Genomic DNA, 23657 nt, shown 5'->3' with positions numbered 1-23657 from the left:
TATTGTCAAGGGAGGTGTCCAATCGAAGATTCAACTGTATTGTTCTAAACTGGGTGGTAGGTATGTGAATTTTTATAATTATAAAATATTTCATAAAAAAAGAACCACCTAGCCGGGCACCAGTGGCTCACGCCTATAATCCTAGCTACTCAGGAGGCTGAGATCTGAGGTTCGTGGTTCAAAGCCTATCTGGGCAAGAAACTCCGTGAGACTCTTATCTCCAATAAACCACTAGAAAACTGGAAGTGGCACTGTGGCTCAAGCGGCAGAGAGCTTGCCTTGAGCTGAAGAGTTCAAGGACAGTGCCCAAACCCAGAGTTCAAGCCCCACGACCAAAAAAAAAAGAACTACCTGTGTGAAGGTGTCTCTTAATGTCCAAACATCCTCACTATTGTTACAGCTCAGAGATTTTATTCACAGACTTCCAGATTTACAAAATCTCTAGGTTTTCTTCTCTTATTTCTTCTTTTGTCATATATTACTCTTTAATTTGATTTTTGCTTTACAATATGTTCTTATGAGCAGGACATTTCAAAATGTGAGGCTGATTAGAAAGCATCTAAGACCATTGCACCATTGGAAAAATGAAGTTTCAGAAAAGTTTCTGTCTATGGTTTGTACATGGGAAATATTGCTGTAAAAATCTCTGACTCTTCTTCTGGTGAACTCTGTCTGAACAGTTTCATTTCTGTCTATCACTCTTTAAATTGAATTTTTTAGAACAATTTTAGATTTTAAATTGCTATCTTGTTCATGAGAAGTGAGTGCATTTTTGGTTTTTGAGGGTTTTTTTGTTTTGTTTTTTGTCAGTCGTGGGACTTGAACTCTGGGCTTGGGTGCTGTCCCTGCGCTCTTCAGCTCAAGGCAAGTGCTCTACCGCTTGAGCCACAGTGCCACTAGTGAGTGCATTTTTTATTTTTACTTTCAAGGGTATCTTTGGAGCTTTCCCTTGGATTTCCAGTTAAATCAGTTAGGCTGTCTCACATTGTAGATGCCAGTCCTGTCTCATGAAGGATAGCATTTCTAGTACTCACAGTAGTGAAGAAAATGATTAAGAGGAGGAGGAGGAGGAGGAGGGGAAGGGGGAGGAGGAGGGGGAGGGAGAAGGGGAGGAAGTAGAAGAAGAAAAGGAAGAAGAGAAGGAAGACAAAGAAGAGGAAGAGAAGGAAGAGGAATAGGAAGGAGGAGGAGAAGGACAAAGAAGAAGAACAACAAGAACAAGAAGCTGTATTATTTTTCTAATTGAACGAAGAGAATGATTAATAACAGTTGCACCTCTTCTTCCAAAACCCCGGTCTAAATTTGTGAAGCCACAGGAAATGCTGTGGTACTCAAGAAGCACTTACATGTTAGCTCCTTAATCTCCTAACTTTACTCCTAGAATCCATTTTAAATGGTACTTGATCCCCTTCCTCCATCCCATTTGTGCTTATCTCGCTATGCTGAGCCAGGTGGAGGTGTTTTGCTGTTGCTGTTGTTTTGTTTTTCTAGCTCAGGCTATGGTGGCCTTGTGCGCAGTTACTATTGAACCAGTGAGGATGAATTGCCACCTTTAGCTTAAGAGCCATCTCCTTTGCCCTTCTGAAGTTGTTCCCTCACTAGTGAGAGCTTCCCCAAATTTCCAATCTATGGTTATTTGGAGCAATGACTGTGCGCTGGGCATTGTTCTCTTATTTCTTGCATGACATGTTCGAAGAGCTCTGTAGAGAACTTTCTGAAAAGAATACTCCAGGTACCTGCAGGAGTAAACGTGGCTCTTGCGTATGCTGCGTCTGAAGAAGCCTTTGCATCCATCGCAGCTTGACGCCCCGTAGTGTTTGCCCGTCGCTCTGTCCCCACAGATCGCACATAGACAGTTGACGCCATTGTCTGTAGTGTTCATACTTGTAGTCTCTGGGGCAGAACTATCTGTCAGAGAGAAAATGAAGAACACAGTTACCACTGACTATTCTTTATCACATTGTTCTAGTCATTTTTCATAGGCCCCAAAGAGTGCATCCATCCCTTGGTGTGCTTTTTTTAAATTTATTTTTTATTAATATCACAATGTACAGAGGGGATACAGCCACACACTTTGGGTAATGAGTACCTCGCTTTCTGGACAGTATCACACCTTTTTGTGACTCACCACATCAGTCCTTTTTAATCATCATTTTCATTCCAAGTTCCTTTATGGTCACTCTGACCAATAAACTTTAGGATACCATAGCAGTCATTCACCAAGTCACTTCCCTACACGAGAGATTGCAGTGTCTCAACACTAAAAAGTGTATGTGTTGCTGGGTGCTGGTGGCTCATGCCTGTAATCCTAGCTACTCTGGAGGCTGAGATCTGAGGATCACAGTTCAAAGCCAGCTCTGGGCAGCGAAGTATATGAAACTCTTACCTCCAATAAACCACTCAGAAAAAAACTGGAAGTGGTGCTGGAACTTGAGTGGTAGAGTGCTAACCTTGAGCAAAAGAAGCTCAGGGACAGCGTCCAGGCCCTGAGTATCAGAGGATTGATCAATCTACATGGCTTAAACAATTATTTAAAAGCTTTACTTTGAGGTCTATCAAAAATTAATGTATCATTAATAAAATCATGAACTAGTATACCTAAAACAGAATTTTCATTTCTTTTCCTACAGAACTTGCTTTTTCCCTGTCTTTTGTTGTATCCACCAATAGCTCCATCCAGATCCAGTAACTTGGCAGTGTTCCTTGAATTCTCCCCATCCATTATCTTTCACACACAAACCACTTTTAAGACCATATCTACAACGCATGAGCTTGAGCCTTTCAGCATGATCACCCTTACACAATCCACCACCACCCTCCCTATGGACTATTGCAATGTCTTCCTATCTACTTTCACCCTTGCTCCCTTACAATTCATTTATTACCCCAGAGCCAACAAAGTGGTCTTAGTTTAAAAAGTTCATGACACTCTTCTGAATCACAGTAAGCATGACTTGTCATCAGAAACAGGAAAAACAAAGCAAAACAAAACTGTAAAGTCCTGTATCATGAAGTCCCCCAAGCCTCACCAGCACTGCCTCTGATCCCAGCATCGGGTACCATTTGTCCTGCTGTTCACTCCTTCCCAGCAAGGAAGGGTGTCTTTTTCATTTCCTGAAGGCCTATTTTCCTTTTGAAATTTTTACACTTCCTGGAAGGAAAGCCCTTCTTCAGCTTTCTCTTTGAGCTAGCCATGAAGTTTCCATTCAAATTTCATATTGTGTACTAAACTTCCTCTGAGAACACAACTAAGAGTTACTGCCCATCTGCTTGTCAACTAGAACCTAGATCTCTGCTTATTGTTATTGTTGCTGTTGTTCTTTTAAATAACAATGTCTGCCTAAGATTACATTGGCTATAGGTATGCTTATTTGTTATCTGCATAAAATATAAACTTCATGATGTCAGAGAATATATTTGTCTTATTCACTCCAGTTTCCTAGGTCTTAGCCATAATGAAGTAGACAACTAAAATATACTTCCAGAAAAAAATGTCTTTCAAAGTAAAATTTAATATTTTTTGTAATTAACTCCAAATGTGTATGTATGTACTAAAAATACTAAGGTAGTATATTAAAATTTAATTTAAAATCAACTTTACAAATAATGTAGACATAATGACAACTTAGAACCCTAATACAACAAAATAATAAAAATTAAAAGTTGCCTCATTCCAATTACCTTCCAAATATATTTCTGAACAGGCAATTATTTTCAGCTATTATTTCATAAAGCTGGAAAAAACTTTAATGAGAATATTTTAAGGTGAATCATGTGACATTATAGAATTTAAATGCCAAGAAGTGATCTTCTGTAACATTAACAAACAAATATTAATATGGAAATTAAAAGTGTTTGAAATTCATTTTGTTCTGGGGGTTATATGCAAATTCAATTCTTCCTAAAGTTTAATGTGACACATAAGAGTGACAATGATACTTAAAAGGTAATAAATTAGATAACATGTTGTATTTAGCCATACAAGTTAGTTGTTTTATTATACATTGGTAAATATGGTAAATATTTTGATACAACCTAAGATTTAGGAACTAGAGTCCTTTTCAAAAGTTACATCTCTTCTGAGATAAATACTCTTGTAATTATAAGTAACCAAAATTGTGACTTCCTTAACATTTCAAGTTAGACTCACTTTAATTCTATTTGTGTTAGAAATTATCTTTTGACACTTTAAAATATCTCTCCACTAATAAGTTATTATTTAGTTGAAGTATGATCAGGTCACTCATACACCTTTCATAACATAGTAGAATAGTAAGGTATTATTTGTGTAAGATGCTTTCATGATCCTGAACACACATACACTTTTCCAAAGTATACATAACTTCAGGACTAACAATTACAAGCTATCTTGGATAAGACTTGGGAAAAAAAATCAAATTCTAAGTCAACAGTAAACCAAATTACATAAAAATACAAACTGTAAACAATTCATGTCTGATGTAAAGTTAAAATGTTACAGTGAGTAAATGCCAAGGGTTTTATGTGGCTAAACATTAGCCTGTCAAGTGAAGTTATACTATGAACCTCTATTTCTTTCATATCTGTGTTCAATGGAGAAAGTTCATAGTAATTTTCAACATAGTGTCTCACCAGCAGCAATTGAAAATTGGAATAATGAGGAGGCAATCAGTGAAATGCCTACTATTTTATGGAAACCTGGCTCCATGAGTGATTTTAAATAAAGCATAGAAAGTACACTCTCACCGCCAATCTGCCAATATCACTAACCACTGTGATTTACAGCTGGTAAAAATAATGCTGAAACGGTTCTATCTGGCCCATGACAGAATTCTGAGGTTACTTTATCACACGGATCACACAGAAAGAGGCTCTTCTACTTCTAACACAAAATAGCGTTATTAACTTAAAATCTATATGAAATGCAAAAGCTCAGATTTGTGGCCATTGGAAAATAAGCCTTGAATTCTCTAGCAATAACACACCAAGCAACCTCCCTGGGAAGCTCAGTTTTACTTCAGTGGTACTTACTTTAAAATATATCTAACAAGCAGATGAGAACTCACCGTTGGAATTATAGAGAATCTGCATCGTTTCAAACTCCAAAGTTGTATAAGTTGGGTCCAATACTTCACTATAATTGCCCATGTCCATGTCCAATACTGGTTCTGATACCCTCATCATCGATTGAGAGACACAAATTCAGAATGTGGTTGATGCTTTTGCTTTCAATCTGCGAGTGATAATTCAGAGCTAACTGTAACTGAGTGACTTAAGTTGGCAGTGGGAGGGGCTGTAAAACTGTAACCTCCTTGGGCAGGGCATATTCTGTTCATTTCTTCTTTTATGGCATAGAAGGGCAATTCCTTGCAATAATGTCGCAATGCTTTGTAGAACTGCCTTATCTGAAGTGCTTAGTGGACTAACATGATTTCCTACATTGATTTCCAGTAGACAATAAATTATGTCAATCAGAGAAAGATTAAGAAGAGAACAGAGAAATCACTGAGATTTTTGAGCTATGATTCCAATTGGAGGGTTAGCCCAGAGAAGAGGAAACAGCACACATACCATGTGTCTTGACAAATGAAACTTACTTCCCTGTGACAATTTGAAAACATCAGACTATAAGTTACCTTTTACCACCATAGATCACTTAGCAATTTCAGGTTTTCTTACATGTACTATAAAATTAACTCTGTTTGTTTTGGAGTAAAACAAATTCACAATTGGTAAAGACAGGAATTTATGTTATGCTACAGTAGCATCCTGGAAGAATGCCAATACAACTTGTAAAATATTCTTAAATATATAGCTATTCATTTATGAGTCTATATCCTCTCCATATTTGTGAACTTCTCATAGGCAAAACCAGATGAGCTGCTCTTAAATTGTAGGTATTCAAGTAGTGACTGCCATATAAATAAGGTTCATTTCTTTAGACTTATACTCTAGGCATTAGCTTGAAGCAAAATTATTCCTAATGGGCAGCCTTGTATATTCTTACCATCAACCTTCAGCTACATAATGTAGTCCATCTCTGATATGTAATCATGTTGAAACAATAGACTTTGGAGAATATTTAGATTATATTCAATGAGTATATTTTAAGTCTGAAACTACATTTATTGATTTTATTTTCCAAGGAAGAATTACAGTTCTACCTACATTATAAATTCAGAATTTTATTTCTGTTTGTTGAAGTTGATAGTAATCTTTCTTAATCAGTTTTTGTGTATGTATGAGGCAAGTTCTGGGGCTTATCTCAGGGTCTTACATCCTTGCTTGGCTTCTTTGCTCACAGCAGCTGCTCTACCACTTGAGCCACACCTTCAGTCAGACATTTTGCTGGTTAGAAATAGAGTCAGCCATTTCTGTTTGCCTTGGGTTGGCTTCAAACCTCTTTTTCTATTTTCAGTCTCCTGAATAACTAAATTAACTTTATGAATACTCTTAGATACTGTTCAAGTTTGCATCCCAAATGGCCAATCTGTTAAGACAAATTTAAAATCCATGAAGAATCATAAACAGTAGAATCCTATTAACAGCAATACCAGAGATCACTGGAGTCGTCATCTTTACTTACATTAGTTATACTCTTACTTGTGTTATTAATACTGTTTTGAGATAAAGTTTAACTAAATGTCCCAAACTGGACTTGAACTTACAATCCTCCTGCTTCCTCTTCTCATTATGCTGGGATTAGAGGCAAGTGTCACCATGCCTGGCTATTTTTAAACAAATTTTAGGAACATGTTTTCTTTGATGAAGGCTAAGCATATTTTATCCAGAGAAATGGCAGCAAGCAAATACAATGATTTTCATCTGTGTGACGTGGTTCTCTTCTATGGTAAAATAACAAAGATGTGTTCGGTTCTTGTGAGAACCAAAGTGTGACATACATAGACCACAGTCTTGCTCATTTGTGGGGAAACCAACCAACCCCAGTGCACTGTCACTTTTGGAGTTAGGTCAAAAAAATAAGAAAAGAAAATTTTGAGAAAGAGTTTTTAAAAAATGAAAATGGTTACTGCTGAGGAGGCTAATAGTTCTACGATTCTACCCTATTCAGTACCCCTGGGAGACGTGACCATTAGACCAGGATGTTCTGCTCGAAGACTAAAGGGGACACAGACACAGTCATCCCATCATCAACCTTTAAGTTCTTCAAGGAGCTCTGGCATTTCATCTGAGCTATTTTTCACTGAAACTTGTTTCCCATCCATGTTATTGGTAATTTTTTTTTCCTTCAAGTCACAGAATGAATAAGACTTTGAGATTTCCAAAAGCTACAGATGACCCAAAATGGCAGACACATCTCCTCAAGCAAAGTGCACACTCTCTACTTAATGATACTAAAATGCTGAAACGCCCACAGAATCCAGTCAGCCTTAGTCTATCTAGCAAAGAAGGGTCTCTAGCTTTTTCCCACAGAGATTAGAAAGTACAGTAGAAGCTCACTTGTCTTAAATCCTAGCACTGGAAATTTTCTGACTCATGAAGGTGGTATATACACCTAATTGCTTATTAGGTTTCAGTAGCTAGAAGTCGTATTGTTTTATTGTAGAATCAAGATTTTTTTTGTTGAGTACTATTCCTTACTATTTTTCCTGTTGCTCTTTTACTGCAATGTTTCTTTATTTTTCAAAAATTCTCATGTACTGCCTTTGATCTCTACTATTTTTTCCAAAAAATATTGGAGAGATATATTATGCAAAGCCTTCTCAAATTTTACAGTTTTAAAAATAGCTCAGTCCACTCACATGTAATCTCAGTTATAAGGAAGTAGAGATGAGGAGGATTGTGGTTTGAAGACAGCTAGAGCAAAAGGTGAATGAGAACCTATTTAAACCAATAAGCCAGGCATGGTGATACATCCCTATTATCCCAGCTACACAAAAGGCATAGGTAGGAAGATCTCATAGTCTGAGATTGGCCTTGGCAGAAACATGAGACCCTTCCTCAAATATAACTAAAACAAGAAAAGATGTAGGAATGAGATTTAAGTGGTAGAGCACCTGCCTAATGAGTGAAAGACTTTGAGTTCAAACTCCAGGATTACCAATATATGTATATTCGGGCTGGGAAGGTGGCTCAGTGGTAGAGCGCTTGCCTTGCATGCATGAGGCCCTGGGTTCGATTCCTTAGCACCACATAAGCAGAAAATAAAAAAGCCAGAAGTGGTGCTATGGCTCAAGTGGTAGACCACTAGCCTTGAGTTGAAGAGCTGAGGGACAGCGCCCAGGCCCAGAGTTCAGGCCCCACTTCTGGACCAAAAACATAAAACAAAAAAACTGCCACCAATATATGTATATTTTAGTAAATCTGCTTTTATTTAATTTCAAAATACTTCCCTTGGTTGTTATGAAAGGTGATAAAACTAAAGTTCTTCCTAAACTCATTTTCTATCAGATTATATACTATTTAGCTACATTATGAAATAAAGTAACAACAATTCCAAAAGTAAGATAGGTTCACATATAAGTAACACTTGATAGGCATGCAAAGCTAGTGATATGTACTTACCTGGGAATAACAATTATGCGCCCCAAAAGACATTGAGAACTTGAGTGAATTCTAGGAATTATCTGAATGGAAATAGAATTTCTCTTGTATTGACCTTAACTTGAAATAATTTGTACTTATAAAATAACTTACAATCCTCTAATGAACAGTCCATATTCTCTGTTCCTAAAATCAAGTAGGCACTATTGAGAATTTTTTGTTGCTTTTTTAAAAAAAAAAGAGAGAGAGCTCAGTTCCAGTGGCTCACACATGTAATCCTAGCTACTCAGGAGGCTAGGGTCTGAGTATTGCAGTTTAAACTTTTAATTGGCAATAAGTCTCCAGTTAACCAGGAAATATGGGAGAAGAGCTGTCACTTAAGTGGTAGAGTGCTAGCCTTCAGCAGGAGCAAAATGTACACCCTAAGACACTCCCCAGCACATGAAGAAGAAAGAAAAAAAATGGAAGGAGAAGGAGAAAGAGAAGGAGAGAAAGAAGGAGAAAAAAGAAGGAGGAAGAGGGAGGAGGAGGAGGAAGAGGGAGGAGGAGGAGGAAGAGGAGGAGGAGAAGAAGGAGGAGGAGGAGGAGGAGGAGGAGGAGGAGGAGGAGGACGAGGAGGAGGAGGAGGAGGACGAGGAGGAGGAGGAGGAGGAGGAGGAGGAAGAAGAAGAAGAAGAAGAAGAAGAAGAAGAAGAAGAAGAAGAGGAAGAAGTAGAAGGAGGAGGAGGTGGAGCAGGAAAGGAGGAAGGAAGGAGAAAAAAATCCAGATACAACTCCAATTATAATTAATTTTAAATTTTAACTTAAACATCATAATCAAAATTAGTATTACGCCTTGGTTTTCCTTTGTTTAATAGTGATGGTAGAATTTTCATAATTCAGAAAACATATCTTAACCCAATTGAACAATATAAAATTAGAAAATTAAACTGTATAAACTTTAAATGCAAGAAACAGATAGTTTATGTTTTCACATTATAACTCAGCTGTTTTCAAAAAAATGGCTAATGGTGATTAGTCAAAGAGCCTTTCATTACTGCTTCACAAAGTCATTTCTATGAGTAAATTATTAGGCTATGTTAGATTAAAAGCTAACACAATTAAAAGAGAAACAACATAAATTGTATAATTTTATGCTGAGATAAAAACAGAAACAATTGCGCATAAAAAAACAACTCAAACTGACATCACTTAGCCCCATATGCCCCATATATACATATTATGTACTTTTTAAGTTTACTTCTAAAGTGTAATTGGGGGAAAATCATACATTAACACATAGCACATAAAATAGTCATTTGGAATGAGTGTCACACATTTTCCAAAGTATAAATGCATAAACTTAATCTATAGCCAAACATATATTTATAACTGATAAACTATGACCTACCGAAAATCTCTCTTAACAGAGGTGAGTTCTCAGTATCTGTTCGGAAAGCTGAGCAACATATCAGTGTTTCGTGTGATCTCATGTTTGTAGGCCACGATGTACTGTCCTAACCCCAGCCAGGTCAAATACTCCAAAGAAAATGGCACAACACTGTCAACTTCAAGTAGTGTGACTAGTAATCTTGAAGAGTGTTTTTCTCAAGGGCAATGGTTCTATGAACTGACATATGAAATGTGTGTCCAATTTCTATTGAAAAATCGAAGAAGAGATGAAAATACTAGCATGGTTAAAGACAACTGAGTTCTCTATTAACTTTAAGGTAACAGCAGAAGCATTTGTATCTTATCTACAAGACTATTAGGCTTGTTAAGTTGTTCCCTGCTTTACATTTGATTTAATCATTCCTTCCGAGCGTGATGGAAAACAGAAAACAGGCTAATAAAAAAAAAAAATGAAGGTTATTTTTGTAAGAGAATTTTCATGAAAAAGGTTGGGCATCAATACCAATATACAAATATTTTCTTGGAAGGTAGATAACGAAGTTTATTTTCGTAAATTTATCCACCAAAAATATAACCGTAGATTTTGTTGTTTCTCGTTTCACTTTGTGTAAATATAATGTAAGTACAAATAGAATCACTATAGTCAAATGAAGAATTGTAACAGGACAAGTTCACCCAGTATAGTTTCCATTGTAAACCTGGAGCCATTCAGCTCAGCAAAATGGCCTAGGAAATCAGAGCAAAGCAACTTTTTGTTCTCAAATAAAAAGAAAAAAAATCTCAAATTAAAAAACGTTGTATTTCCTTTCTGCCAGTCTCCTTGCTTCGTCGTCATTCCTCTTTTACTATAAAACTCTGGCATTTTAGTCTCATTAATTTTGAGGAGATGAAATCCAGTAAATTTAAAAAGTGTATGAAACTAGTACAATGAAATCTGATAGAATTGTTTTAAGCAAGGAGTGGGTAAGAAGTGAGGTTGACTGGGGTAGTGTATCTGCGTGTATGAAATGTCGCAATAAAACTGTTCTGCACAGTTAATTTATGCTAACAAAAATCTTATTTTAAAAATTTACAAATTAAAATCAGAATATTAATCTTTAAAACAGTCACTATCACTGACATACACGAAGTTTGAATTGGAATTCTATTTTCAAAGGGATTATTGCATTAGAGCATATAGACTAAACTCCTTCCTAACACTGTTTTCTAATGTTGATCTCAACCTGGAAGAATAGCTCAAGTGATAGAGCCCTTGTTGAACAAGCCAAAAACATGAGGCTCTGAGCCTCATGCTGATCTTTATTATTTGTGATACATATTCCTGCATTGGCATTGCTGCTAATTTACTTAATTTTAAAATTGGCCTGTCATAACTTTGCTTACATAGATATTTAACCCCTCTTTTTAAATTGTAATTATTTATTCCACAATTCATTTCTTATATACTTTCCCTTTTTCTTTTTAATAATTCATTAACTTTACACTCAGGTGCCAATTTTAAATCCTTACTTTAGTTCAACATGTAATCTACAACCTTTTTTTTCTTCTGGTCAGTGCAATCAAATCACATCACTATGAGAAAATGTCACTTTATAGTGAAATTCACGAAATAACTGAGTTAATTTAGAAAGATGATATTCTTTATAATAGTTATGACTTAGCCATCTATTTATTCGTTTTGTGAGTTTCTTTGTTTGAGACAATGTATCCCTGTTCACCAACCTGCCTTAGCCATCTGATTTTATAGCTATCTTATTTCCATTGAGCCATCAAATTATTATTGGAAATGAATTGCAAATACATGTAAAATCCAATTATAAGAAACAGTGCCAACTGTATTAAGTAACATAGAAAAAAATGAGGGTAGCATAGTTGAGATTTCACTGTAGCCACTGGAAGTAAAAGCTTAGAGGTAATATAAGAAATCTGCATATATTAAACTCAACTTCAAGGTCAGCTACCTTGTGATTCAGAAGATAAGAAGCCAATTGCCACTAAATTATTAACTGGAATATAGATTGTGCTAGCAAGGAAAATTTAGAAAGTGTACATATAAGAACCTGTTAGCATTTGACAGATACTATTCTTTTTTTTTTTTTTTTACAACGAGTAATATCATGGTTGCCTGTGCTAACTCAGCAAAATCAGTCCGAATATTTAAGATTATGGTAGCAGTCTGATACTAAACCTGCTGCATTATGCAAAATGAAAAGAAGGACGTTTTCTGTTTGGGCCAGTATGTGTTTCAAATATATTCTGAAGACATACAATGTTTAAGAAAAATAGCTGCAGTTTTACTATGCTGAGTGCACATTTGGATTTCAATGTTTTAGACAAATGTACTACACTAACCATAAAGTTTTACATCTGGAAGGCAAATATAGGAATAAATAAGGGTTTCAACTTCTCCACTAAAGAACACAGTAATAGACAGTATGTTCAGTCCTGAAATGAAGAACCATTCAGTATTCCTCTTTAAAGCTTTTTGAGGTACCTAAGAATATTGCATTTAGATGAAATGAGGCTGCAGGCTGTCATCTATGCCTGTAATCTATAAAGGTAGGAGAACTGAGGTCTGAAGCCAGGGCAGGTAAAAGTATGAGACCTTTTGTGGAAAACAAGCTAAAAGAAAAAAGTCCATGAGACTCTTATCTCTAACCACCAGAAAACCAGTAGTAGAGTTATGGCTCAAAGTGGTAGAGAACTAGCCTTGAAAAAAGAGATCAGGGACAGCACTCAGGCCCTGGGTTTAAACCCCACAATAGACTGAAAAGAAAGTTTGTCACCAGCCGCTGGTGGCTCATGCCTGTAATCCTACCTATACAGGAGACTGAGATCTGAGAATCATGGTCTGAAGCTAGCCCAAGCAGAAAAGTCCATGAGACTTTTATCTCCAATTAACTATCAAAGAGCCAGAAGTGCAGCTGTGATGGTAGAGAGGTAGCCTCAAGCAAAAAAACTCAAGGACAGCACCCAGCCCCTGAGTTCAAGCCCCAGGACCAGAATACATACACATACACAAAAGAGTTTGTCCAACAAGCTCAAGGTCCTAAATTCAGTCCCCAGTAATGTAAAAACAAAATACTGTAATTTAATAACAGTAAAACTGAATGCATGACTGGTAGAGCACCAGCCTAGCAAGTGAGAAACACCAAGCTCAAACCCCGGTACCACTAAAAATAACAGTAAATGTGTGATTTTAAAAACATTTGGTTGATGTGTGTGCTTTTGTCTTGTATGTAAGTTTATCTGATTTGGGGAGGGGAAGGGGAAGCACAGAAATGGTGGGACAAAGGGTGAACCAATTCAGCAGCGATACTCACTAGACACTATGCTGGAAATGAACTATACAACTTTGGGGGAGGGGCAGTCAGGAGGGGAAAAACTGAGAGAGAATGAGGGAGGGAATGACACTGTTCAAAAGGAAATGTTCTGATTACCTGTCTCGTGTAACTATAACCCCTCTGTATATCACCTTTACAATATAATTTTTTTTTAATTTTAAAGAAAAAAAATTTTTAAAGAAAAACTTCTGTTGCAATGTTAAATATTTTACCTCTCTTTTGGTCAATTTACTTGGTCACAAAAACCTTTGTTTCTCTAAATGACTGTAATTATTACTTTTGGATAAAAAGATAGAGTACAATTACAGTACCTTTTATAGAAGACACAGGAATGTAAAATGAACTAAATATCATAGTAAAGAAGGCATGGGGGCTTAACACAAGATATTATCACTCTCAAGTAAGTGATCTGGATTTGCTTAGTGCCTAACTTTCAAAGTAGCCTCTGATGCTCAAGTTCTGCTATATATAGCATGTTAGGGTTATCTGTAACTTCGAAGACCCATAAACTCATTCTGGCACCAGGTACTAATTAACTCAGAATGTCTGGAGACAGAAGCTTGGTTATTGGTGCTGTCAAAAACATTTAGGTGACTTCCACAGATTCCTGAGAATGGATGCTTTCACACATGAATTCTGTGATGACTCAAGGGCCTGGAGCATTGTGACATGGCAAACATTGCACAAATTCTTACTGAATGTGTAGATAAAAGGCCTAGTCAAATAATTAGAGAGAGAATGACATTTCTATTGAGCACATTTTGTGTGTGTGTGTGTATGTGTGTGTGTGTGTGTGTTTGTGTGTGTGTGTGTGTGTGTGAAGCACTTTTTCTGACTACCTGAACAAAGAGAATTCCTGAGATAGCTCTGAAGTAAGCCTCACCACCTCAAAATGACCACGGTGATAGTGAGGATAATTTTCTCTATAGAGACAGGAGATAGCTAATCCTGGTCCTTCCACCGCATACATGTAGGTGGACTGGAAAGACCAAATCCATTTGTAAGGACTCCTACTGATGCCTGAATGCTGTCTTCAGTTGCACTGCGTTCAGGCTGGAGCTGGGGCTGAAGTCTGTCTAGCAAGCACTATCAAAGCAAAGCAAAACGAAAAAAGACCTGAAGGTTAAATACATTCTAAATGGTGAAACATTAAAGCCAGTTCCCCTAACCTTAGGGTACTGTAAGATATGCAGTCTCACCAATACCAACCGGTACTATACTTACGTTCTAGAGTTTATGGTAGGGAAAGAAAATTAAATAAGTTACATAAATCCTAGAAAATGAACTTTTAAACTAATAAGCTAGAAATAAAAATATATTTATTAAATTCTATGTTAAAAAAGAAAATCATAATAAAATAACATTTCTCTCAAACTAACATGCTATTCTAAGAAGAATCATAGGATCAAACTTCTTTATTTTTGATGAAAATCTAAAATTCTTATCTTACATCATATAAATTCAAATATTTAAAAGCACCAAAAAATGCCAAGCACAGTGGCTCATGCCTGTGATACCAGCTTCTCAGGAGGACTGCTGTTTAAAAGCCAGCCTCAGCAGGAAAATGCATGACACACTTCTCTCCAATAGACTACCACAAGCAGAGGGACAGCACCCAGGCTCCATTCCAGCCTGAGCACCCTGAGTACCAGCATTCACGCACTAGGTAAATAATACCTTGGGACATTGAGTAGTTAAGGCAAAAAAGACTTCTATTTTCCTTTTTGATTTATATATATTGACTGTATAAAATGATGGGTTTCTTTATGACATTTTCATACATAAGACACTAGAATTGTATCTATGCCTCCTAAAATAATGATCGACTTCCTTTTCCTAAGTAGTCCTCTTTACTTTCCTGCCTTTTTTAAAGTCCAGATTCCACACATGAGAGAAAACTGCATAATATTTATCTGAGTCTGGTTTAACCCACTTAATATGATCATTTCTAGCTCCATCCATCTTTCTGCAACATAACTTCATTGTTCTTCATGCCCAAAGAACGTTCCATATGTCTCCTTATTACATTTTCTTTATCTGCTCATTTGCCAAAGGGCTTACAGGTTGAGTCTATAATTTACCTACAGGTAATTCCCTGGTGTGCTGATCTTGATTACTGTAAGTATGGGGCCAGGAATGGTATAACAGAATTATGCAGTTAAGTTTTGAGAACTTGCATACTGGGCTCCACAGTGGATGGACCATTTACATTCTCACCATATCTAAGTCACACTCACACACACACACACACACACACACACACACACACACACACACACACACATATCCTCACCAGGATTTGTTTTTTTATTTTCTTCATGATACCTATCTGACTAGTTTTTCATGACCTATATTTTTCTCTAGCATTTCAACCTATCAGATATGTATTAAGGTCTTAGATCCACTTTGAATTGATTTTTATACAGGTCATTCACAATAATTTTCTGAATAGAACTGTGGTAACATAGGAAATAAGAGCAAGATCTGACAAATGGATTTGTACCATATTAAAAATCTCAACACAGAAAACAATTACCAGAGTAAAGATACACTCTAGCAAACCAGAGGCCTTAAGTTCAAGTTCAAACACCAGCAATACAAAAAAAAAAAAAAATTCAAAAATGAGGGAAGGCGTAACAATGTATGACAAGAAGTGCACTCATTACGTATGTGTGTAACTGTAACCCTCTGCATATCACCTTGACAAGAAAATTAAATTTAAAAAAGCTATTTGTTTTTATTGATTCTGAAAACTCTTCTGTTTCTTTACCAAAGTGCTGATGTGATGACATAGAACATCATTTTCTTCCTCTAATGATTCCAGAGAAGCTTTTGATTGTATTTATTTTTGTCTTATTTATACTCCCCTTAATATCCTACATAAATTCACTTGTGTTTTACACCAGAAACTGTAGCCTTTGAGTTTCACATCACTGTCTTCTTACTCCACTTTCTCTTTTTTCTAGATGAAGAAGGTATTACTTATCCTTGAGTTTACAGTTCTTCCTTCCAAGACATTTGCTCTACTACTTAAGGCCTTCTCCCAGGCCTTTTTTGTCCTAATTATTTTCTTCAGGCAGGATCTGTGTTTCCAACAGGACCAGCTCCAAGCTACTAGTCTTCTATCTAGAAATCCTGTGCAGCTAAGATGATCATCTCATTGGTTTGTTTGTTTTTGCCCAAACTGACCGCAAATTAAGACCTTTTTAATCACCTCCTGAAATTACACGCATATACAACCATACCAGGCCTAAACAAAGATATTTAAAATCAGAATAAGAAGATAAATACAGTGAAGAAAAAGACTGTCCATAATCAATCATAGTTACTCTGGAAGAAACAAAACTGTTAAAATAAGTATTTAAGCATTGACTGGATTCCTGAGTATGCTCGAGCAGCTTCTAGTAAAAATAAATTAAAAATAAAAAATTTACATCTAAAATTTACATCCCTGCAGTACTCTCTTAAAGTACCCTTCCCTCTATGGGCCAATTAGTAGCTCTGGAATTCATTTACATGATCACTGTCTATTGCATGCAGTAGAGTAACAGAAAAAATACACAACCTCCATCATTGAACAATATCTTCAGTAGCCCATGAACCTAGAATCCACCCTCCATCTCAACAGGGAAGTATTTTGTTTAACAGGATGGTACTTATTTAAGTAAAGTTCAAGAAGAAAACAGTATACATATGTAATGCTATTGACACTCTGCCTTAGCTTGAAGCTAAGAAAAGCATGACTAAAGTCTTGGAAGAGGTTTGGACCTTCACATTTGCCATCCCTACAGAATGAAACTAAAGAGGAGAAGAGGAAGCGAAGGCCTCAGGAATTTTCCAGCCAGGCCCCACCTGAACCCCTCCAGTGCCACTGGGGTTTAATCCTTTTACCACATCATTGTGGCTGTCTCCTCCAGCTATCTATCTATCATCTATCTATCATCTATCAGTTTAGTTTGCTAATACTGGGATTGGAACTCAGGGCCATGAGCTTGATTGGCAGGTGCTATACCATTAGGCCAAGCCCCAGCCCTTTTTGCCTCTGTAATTTTTCAAATAGGATCTTACTTTATGCTTTGGCTGACTTGGACTGTGATCCTCCTATTTACACTTCCCAGGTAACTGAGATGACAGGCATGTGCCACAGCACTCAGCCTTTAATTCGTTCAGGTGGTAATCCTTGAACTCTTCGCTTGGGTCAGTCTCAAACTGCAATCCCTATGTGAGTCTCCTGAATAGTTTGGATTACATGTGTGAACTACTATATCCAGCTCAACTCAATTTTTGTCTACACATTTCTCATATCAAGGAATGACTGCAAATTTCCTGAGATTATATTTTGGAGTTAAAACTAAATTTAAGCAAGAAAATAAATTCTATATTGTTACTGACATTTTAGAAATATGATAAAAAAAAGAAAGGTGTAACCTCTTAAATTACACTTTAAGGCAAAGAAAATTTCCTTGGAATCATAAATTTCATTAATACACACACAAATACACAAATGCACATGTACATGTATATTTTAATCCCTTATTATTTTGTTACAGTAATGATGACATTAAAAGAAGCTATGAATATATCTGTTATCAGTATTTCATTTTAAATTTAAACAAAAATTATGTACAAATCATTATATAGTATATATCACTATACTTGATATAATATACATTTTTATGTACAAAATATTCTCTTTTGTATTTTTCTGACAAACATAAATGTTTGTCTACTGACAAACTCTTAAAAGTTTACAAATCACTGACATAAGAAAACAAATAATTTTTCAGTTCTAGAACTATAAAAGTAAAAATATTTATTTATAAATCTGTATTTACAAAAAAAATTGCAACCACAAATACCTTGGACTTTAATATTACAAGGATTATTTGTTCAGCCAAGCAGTTACACTCACATTCATTGGGCAATTAGGTTTCAATAACATGTATGTGTATGATGGCAAATACCATTCACTTCTAACTGCTTTGGTTGTGCTAGAAAGAAAGGAAAAAAGAGGGAGAGGGAAAAAGGATGGAAGAAAAAATGAAGATGAAAAAGAGGGAGGACACAAAGGAGGGAGGAAAAGAGAAAAAGAAAGGACATCTATATTGTAAGTCATAAATATTAACCTCTAAAACCATTTAAGGTATGTATATAGAGACATTAAATAAATTCAAACATTTTATTAACCAAAATGTTAAGAGCAAATAGGATTATGTGTTTTACTTAGATGATAATAAATCATCAAGACTCATAGTTTAGTTTAGTGGTAGTGTGTTTTCCTACTGTGAGTAAGAAACTGGGCTTGATCTTCAAGAAAACAAAAACAAATAAATGTTTATTGATTTACTTATGCATATGGGAGGGTAGGGAAAAGGAAGAAAAAGAAAGGAAACAAAATGAAAAGAAAAGGAAAGGAGGGGAGGGATATCAGAATAATTTTCATGACATTACTACTATTTTTAAATAAAAATAGAAGTCTCTATTACAGAGCTTACTCTATTGCAAAATATAATTTGATGCCACCGTTTATGTTGCTATAACTTTTTTCTTAGAATTCATTTCTGTCAGGGTAAAATTTTGTCATAATATAAGGGCAATACAAAAATGCAACCTCATTACCTTCCCATCCAACAACAACAAACAAACAAATACAATAGCAGAGGAACTAGCTGGCCAAGAGGGCCAGAATCAGGTGGCACGGTTGAGGTCTTCCCAGGACCAGAAGTGCTTTGGTTATGATAGCAGTGTTAATGAAAGCAGAAATGTTCATGGGGAAGATTCTAAAAGCTGTGTGTAGTCAGAACTGTTAAGACAGAGATAAGAGCTATCTCACTGCTTTCTAGCATGGGTTACCTGCTACAATCCCACCTGCCTCCCATCACAGTGTAAGGGGGCTATAGCTGGACAGGGAGCCAAGTGACACACTTATTTTTCTCAGTCCATCCTTATGAAAAACAGGTTTTATACACACACACACACACACACACATCTTCATAACCATTTTAGCCTGTACATAATTACAATCTATTATTATGTATGCATATGTGTATGCAAATTGAAATTCACTTACCATACTGTAAATGAAAAAGCTTGCCTTTCTGTATATTGATGTAATTATTCCTCCAACCATGTATGTATGTGGTATACACATACACATATATGTCATATACATGATCTTATATTATATTTACACATATATGTGTCTATATATGTGATCTTAGCAAATACAGCAAATTCTTTGTACTTCAATTTTCTCATCAATTCAATAAGCATGCCATGTTAATTTGCCCTGAATAAGACTTCTCATGTCAGGTGCCACTGGCTCACAACTGTAATTCTAGCTACTCCAGAGGCTGAGATCTGAGGATTGAGGTTCAAAGCCAGCTTAGGTGGGCAAGTCCATGAGATTCTTATCTCCAATTAACTATTCAGAAAAAGTGGCAATGTGGCTCAAGAGATATAGCTCTAGCCTTGAGCAAAAGAAGCTCAGGGACAGTGTCTAGGCCGTGAGTTCAAGCCCTAGGACTGGCAAAAACTAAAACTAAAACTAAAAAACTTCTCATATTTATCGCTATCTATTTGTTCCCATAGTCTTCTGAATTCAGGTTGGAACCACTTCCTCCATCCTCTCCTAAAACCTGTATGCTATATATTGCCTCCTATACTTCAAATGCTCATTTTATAAATATATCACTGATAAAAAAAAATAATTACTACTACAACATAAAAACCATGTAACATGTGGTCATAAATACATAAGGCATGACATAATTCTAAATGTTAGGTTTTTTTTTATGAAAGTCATTTCCATTGGACAAAGCTTATGTTATCTTTTTTTCCCTCACAAAGATGAGATGGTGTGCCAGTGTACACTGTTGAGAATTATTGGCCATGGTTTCTTTTATGTCCCCTGAATTCAAATCAGTTCCTTCCAGAGTGATAACCTTATTTAATCACTAATATACCTTAGGATACCTGTACAAATAGTATTTATTTTGCAATGTTTACTTAGTAAGTATATGAACAGGAAATCAGCCTAAGTGAAATATGTTTATCAGAGGTCTTTACAGGACACTTGTATCTTTGTGCTTAAATCCTAATCTTGGGGTACAATTTTACCAAGCTATAAGCTCCTGACATGAGATCTCTTCTGCATCTATATTATATTCCAATAGAGAGTTTTAAAAATATTAATCTTCTGTGAGATTGTATCTTAAAGAAGTTCCACTATTTCTGAATCATCTACTGAAGGTTTCCACAGTAATGCCATGCGCTGACACACTGCCGGCATTCCTTGTCAGAGAACCTCACTCAGAAGCTTCTAGTTGCTTCCCATCACGCCAGTCCAAAACACTGGACCAATCAGTTTACTATATGCCTTGTTTGTATGGCCAGGGACAGAAGAAAATGAAATAAGCAATATAAAGTTCTTTTCTAGAAAAAGAAGGAATCGAAGGCTGAAGATGTCGGTAAGTGATAGTTTGTCTAGCATGTTCCAAGCCCTAGCTTCCATCCCCAGCAACACACACACACACACACACACACACGTGATCAAACGAATGAATCACAGAGCTATTAGGAGAGCATAAAATAAGCAGAATTTCTTGATTCTAGAAGATTGCATTAGGGCAGTAAGTCATGATCCTGCTGATTTGAGGTTGTTACTGTTCCTTTACATCCTTTGCACAGAACTGTAATTGAAAAGACTCCATTGATTATAAGGCTTTCCTTTTTAAATATCGGCTGGTCAAAGTAGACAAATTCAAAGGAAAGTACTTTTACCATATAAAAATGATGAGACTGTAACTTTATATTAGATCATATGAAATATCACACTACCAAAAACTTGGGTAACACATCAGGAAAATCATAAAGCCACCCTAATCTCAGTGGTGACAGGATCATATAGTAAGAGGTATATAAAGGAGTTTGTCTAATTAATGAGATGCTAATCCATAAATCTGGACCTTTTTGTGGGAAAATAAAATGTTTGAAAAATAAACAAAAATCCCACAAAGTATGATTTGGATTTTCTGGGGGAAAATAAACCTCTGATGTTTAGAAATTAAACACGTCCCTGAATAACACATAGGTTAGAGAAAAGCTCACATTTTTTTCTCTACTAAAATCATGAGATGTAGCTAAATCCGTGCCTAGAGAAAGATGTCTAACACTAAAATGTGTGACAGTTCATTTTATGGGTCAACTTTCCTGTGTTGAGGATGGTCAGATAGCCAGGGAAATTATGTTTCATTGTGTATCTCTGAAGGTGTTTCCAGGAGAAATTGGCATTTGAATTAGTAGATTAAAAGATAATCCCACCAACCAATGGTGCAATCAAATTCATGGAAGATTTTTATAGAGCAGGAAAGATGCATTCATGCTGTTTGAGCTTCCACATCTCCATGCTCTTAGATAGTACTACTCCTATTTCTTGTCATTTATCTCTGACTAGAATTTATACCATTGCTTTTTCTTCACTCTCCCCCACCAAGACTCTCAGGCTATTATACTTGGAGTTAGACTTACAGTTTAACTAGTTCTACAGTTTTGGAACGATGTAGTATGGGACTTCATGGTGCAGTATGGGACCCACAATAGTCAGTTAATTCCGGTATCCTATTGCTTTTGTTCCTCTAGAGAATTCTGACTACACTGTTTAATAAAAATGAAGAATAAAGCTGGGCACTGGTGACTCATGTCTGTAATACTAACTACTCAGGAGGCTAAGATGGGTGATTGTAGCTCAAACCAGCCTTATAGGAAAGCCACGAGACTCTTATCTCCAATTAACCACCAAAAAGCCAGGGACAGTGCCCTGGCCCTGAGTTCAAGCCTGAGGACCAGCACAGCACACACACACATAAACACACTAAGAGGAATCTAAAATAAGCATCCTGATTTCACTTAGGCTACTGAGAAATTGAAGTAAATAAACAAAAGGAAAAATTGAACCTAAAACAAATAGAAGGATATTAAAAGTGCACCCACTTGTACACTTAATAAGTCACACAGTTGATATTGTAGTCAGGAATTAAGATAATGAGTCTAGGTGTCTAAAACAAACAAGACCCTCTAAGAGCAGTATTGTTACCAATAACATTTCAGTTGAGAAAGAGATAATACTTACATCATTTCAAGAGTTTCTCTTAGTTGAAAAATATAGACATTGGGTTGGGCACTAGTGGTTCATGCCAAGTAATCCTAGCTACTTAGAGGGCAGAGATCTAAGGGTCCCTGTTAGAAGCCAGCCCAGGCAGTAAGGTCTGTGAGACCCTTACCTCCAATTAACGAACAAAAAGCTGAAAGTTGAGGTATGGCTGAAGTAGTAAAGCACCAGCCTTGAACAAAAAAGATAACTAAGCAAGGCCCTGAGTTTAAGTCATTGTACTGGAAAATTATAATCAAACACAACTTTTAGAAATACTAATTCATAACATTACCTATATTTGTTTCAGAATAGGAAAAGAAATCACAGCAAATGATCCAAAGAATACAAATCACCAAGAAAATATGGATATATCTGATTACATATTAAAGTTTTAAAACTTATGCATCAGAAATACCACATGTAAAATTAAAAGAATAACAATGCTACTGGGCACCGGTGGCTCACGCCTGTAATCCTAGCTACGCAGGAGGCTGAGATCTGAGGGTCACGGTTCAAAGCCAGCCTGGGCAGGAAAGTCCATGAGACTCCTATCTCCAATAAACCACGAGAAAATCGGAAGTGGTGCTGTGGCTCAAGCGGTAGACCACTCACTTTGAGCTGAAGAGCTAAGGGACAGGGACCAAGGCCAGAGTTCAAGCCCCAAGGCCGACAAAAAAAAAAAAAAATGCTCAATAATACCTGTGCTTTGTGTCTTTAATAATAAAAGTTCCATAAAGGCGATCATAATAAATACAGGTATTAGAGCAATCTTACAATATATGCAAGTGAACATTTTAAAGTCTGTTTTTAGAGCTAGAGTTAAAGCACCAGGGTACAGCACGTACCTAGCATGAGTGAGCTCTGCAAAGAATAAAAGTCATTTATTCGAAACCTTTCCCACATAATACCCCCACAGCAGCAGAGATATGGAAAGAGATTATAAATGAAGGAGATAAGAATGTGAATAGGTAGATTTTTTACAATGAGAAATAGACTATACCCATTTAAAATTCCTATGTAGGTAACTTATACATAAACGTACAAAATACATATTTCATGTCCACTCACACATAAACAAACTCATTGTAGAACATTGATACACTGTCTTTTTAGTCACCTACAGGATTTTATATAAAATTGATGTATTAAGCCATCATAGCATGAATATCATTATACATTAATGCATGAAGATTTACCTATTTTCTTTTTAGTCACTGCATAAAAGCCTTTTTTTTTTTTTCCTTCCTGGATGAGGGGGGAATTTCAGTGGTTGCTACTCAGGCTAC

At 36.2% G+C, this 23657-nt stretch overlaps 1 protein-coding gene across 3 annotated transcripts in view; it reads right to left on the bottom strand.

Moving 5' to 3' along the window:
- The window catches only part of Hnf4g (hepatocyte nuclear factor 4 gamma), a 118552-nt gene that overhangs the window by 18532 nt on the left and 76363 nt on the right, over positions 1–23657 (bottom strand). For 2 of the 3 annotated variants that reach the window (XM_042680672.1, XM_042680671.1), the window contains one exon: positions 1737–1908. In XM_042680672.1, coding sequence (XP_042536606.1) covers positions 1737–1882 — 146 coding nt within the window. In that variant the 5' untranslated portion in view covers positions 1883–1908. Of the gene's footprint in view, positions 1–1736; positions 1909–5045; positions 5213–23657 lie in introns of all 3 variants that reach the window. The other variant, XM_042680670.1, reaches the window with a different exon arrangement.

This window comes from Dipodomys spectabilis, unplaced genomic scaffold (assembly GCF_019054845.1).
Source record: "Dipodomys spectabilis isolate Male_0828 unplaced genomic scaffold, ASM1905484v1 ptg000063l, whole genome shotgun sequence".
Classification (NCBI taxonomy): domain Eukaryota; kingdom Metazoa; phylum Chordata; class Mammalia; order Rodentia; family Heteromyidae; genus Dipodomys; species Dipodomys spectabilis.
The sequence above is the reverse complement of the archived record's forward strand: the minus strand, read 5'-3'. Positions and strand labels throughout refer to the sequence as shown.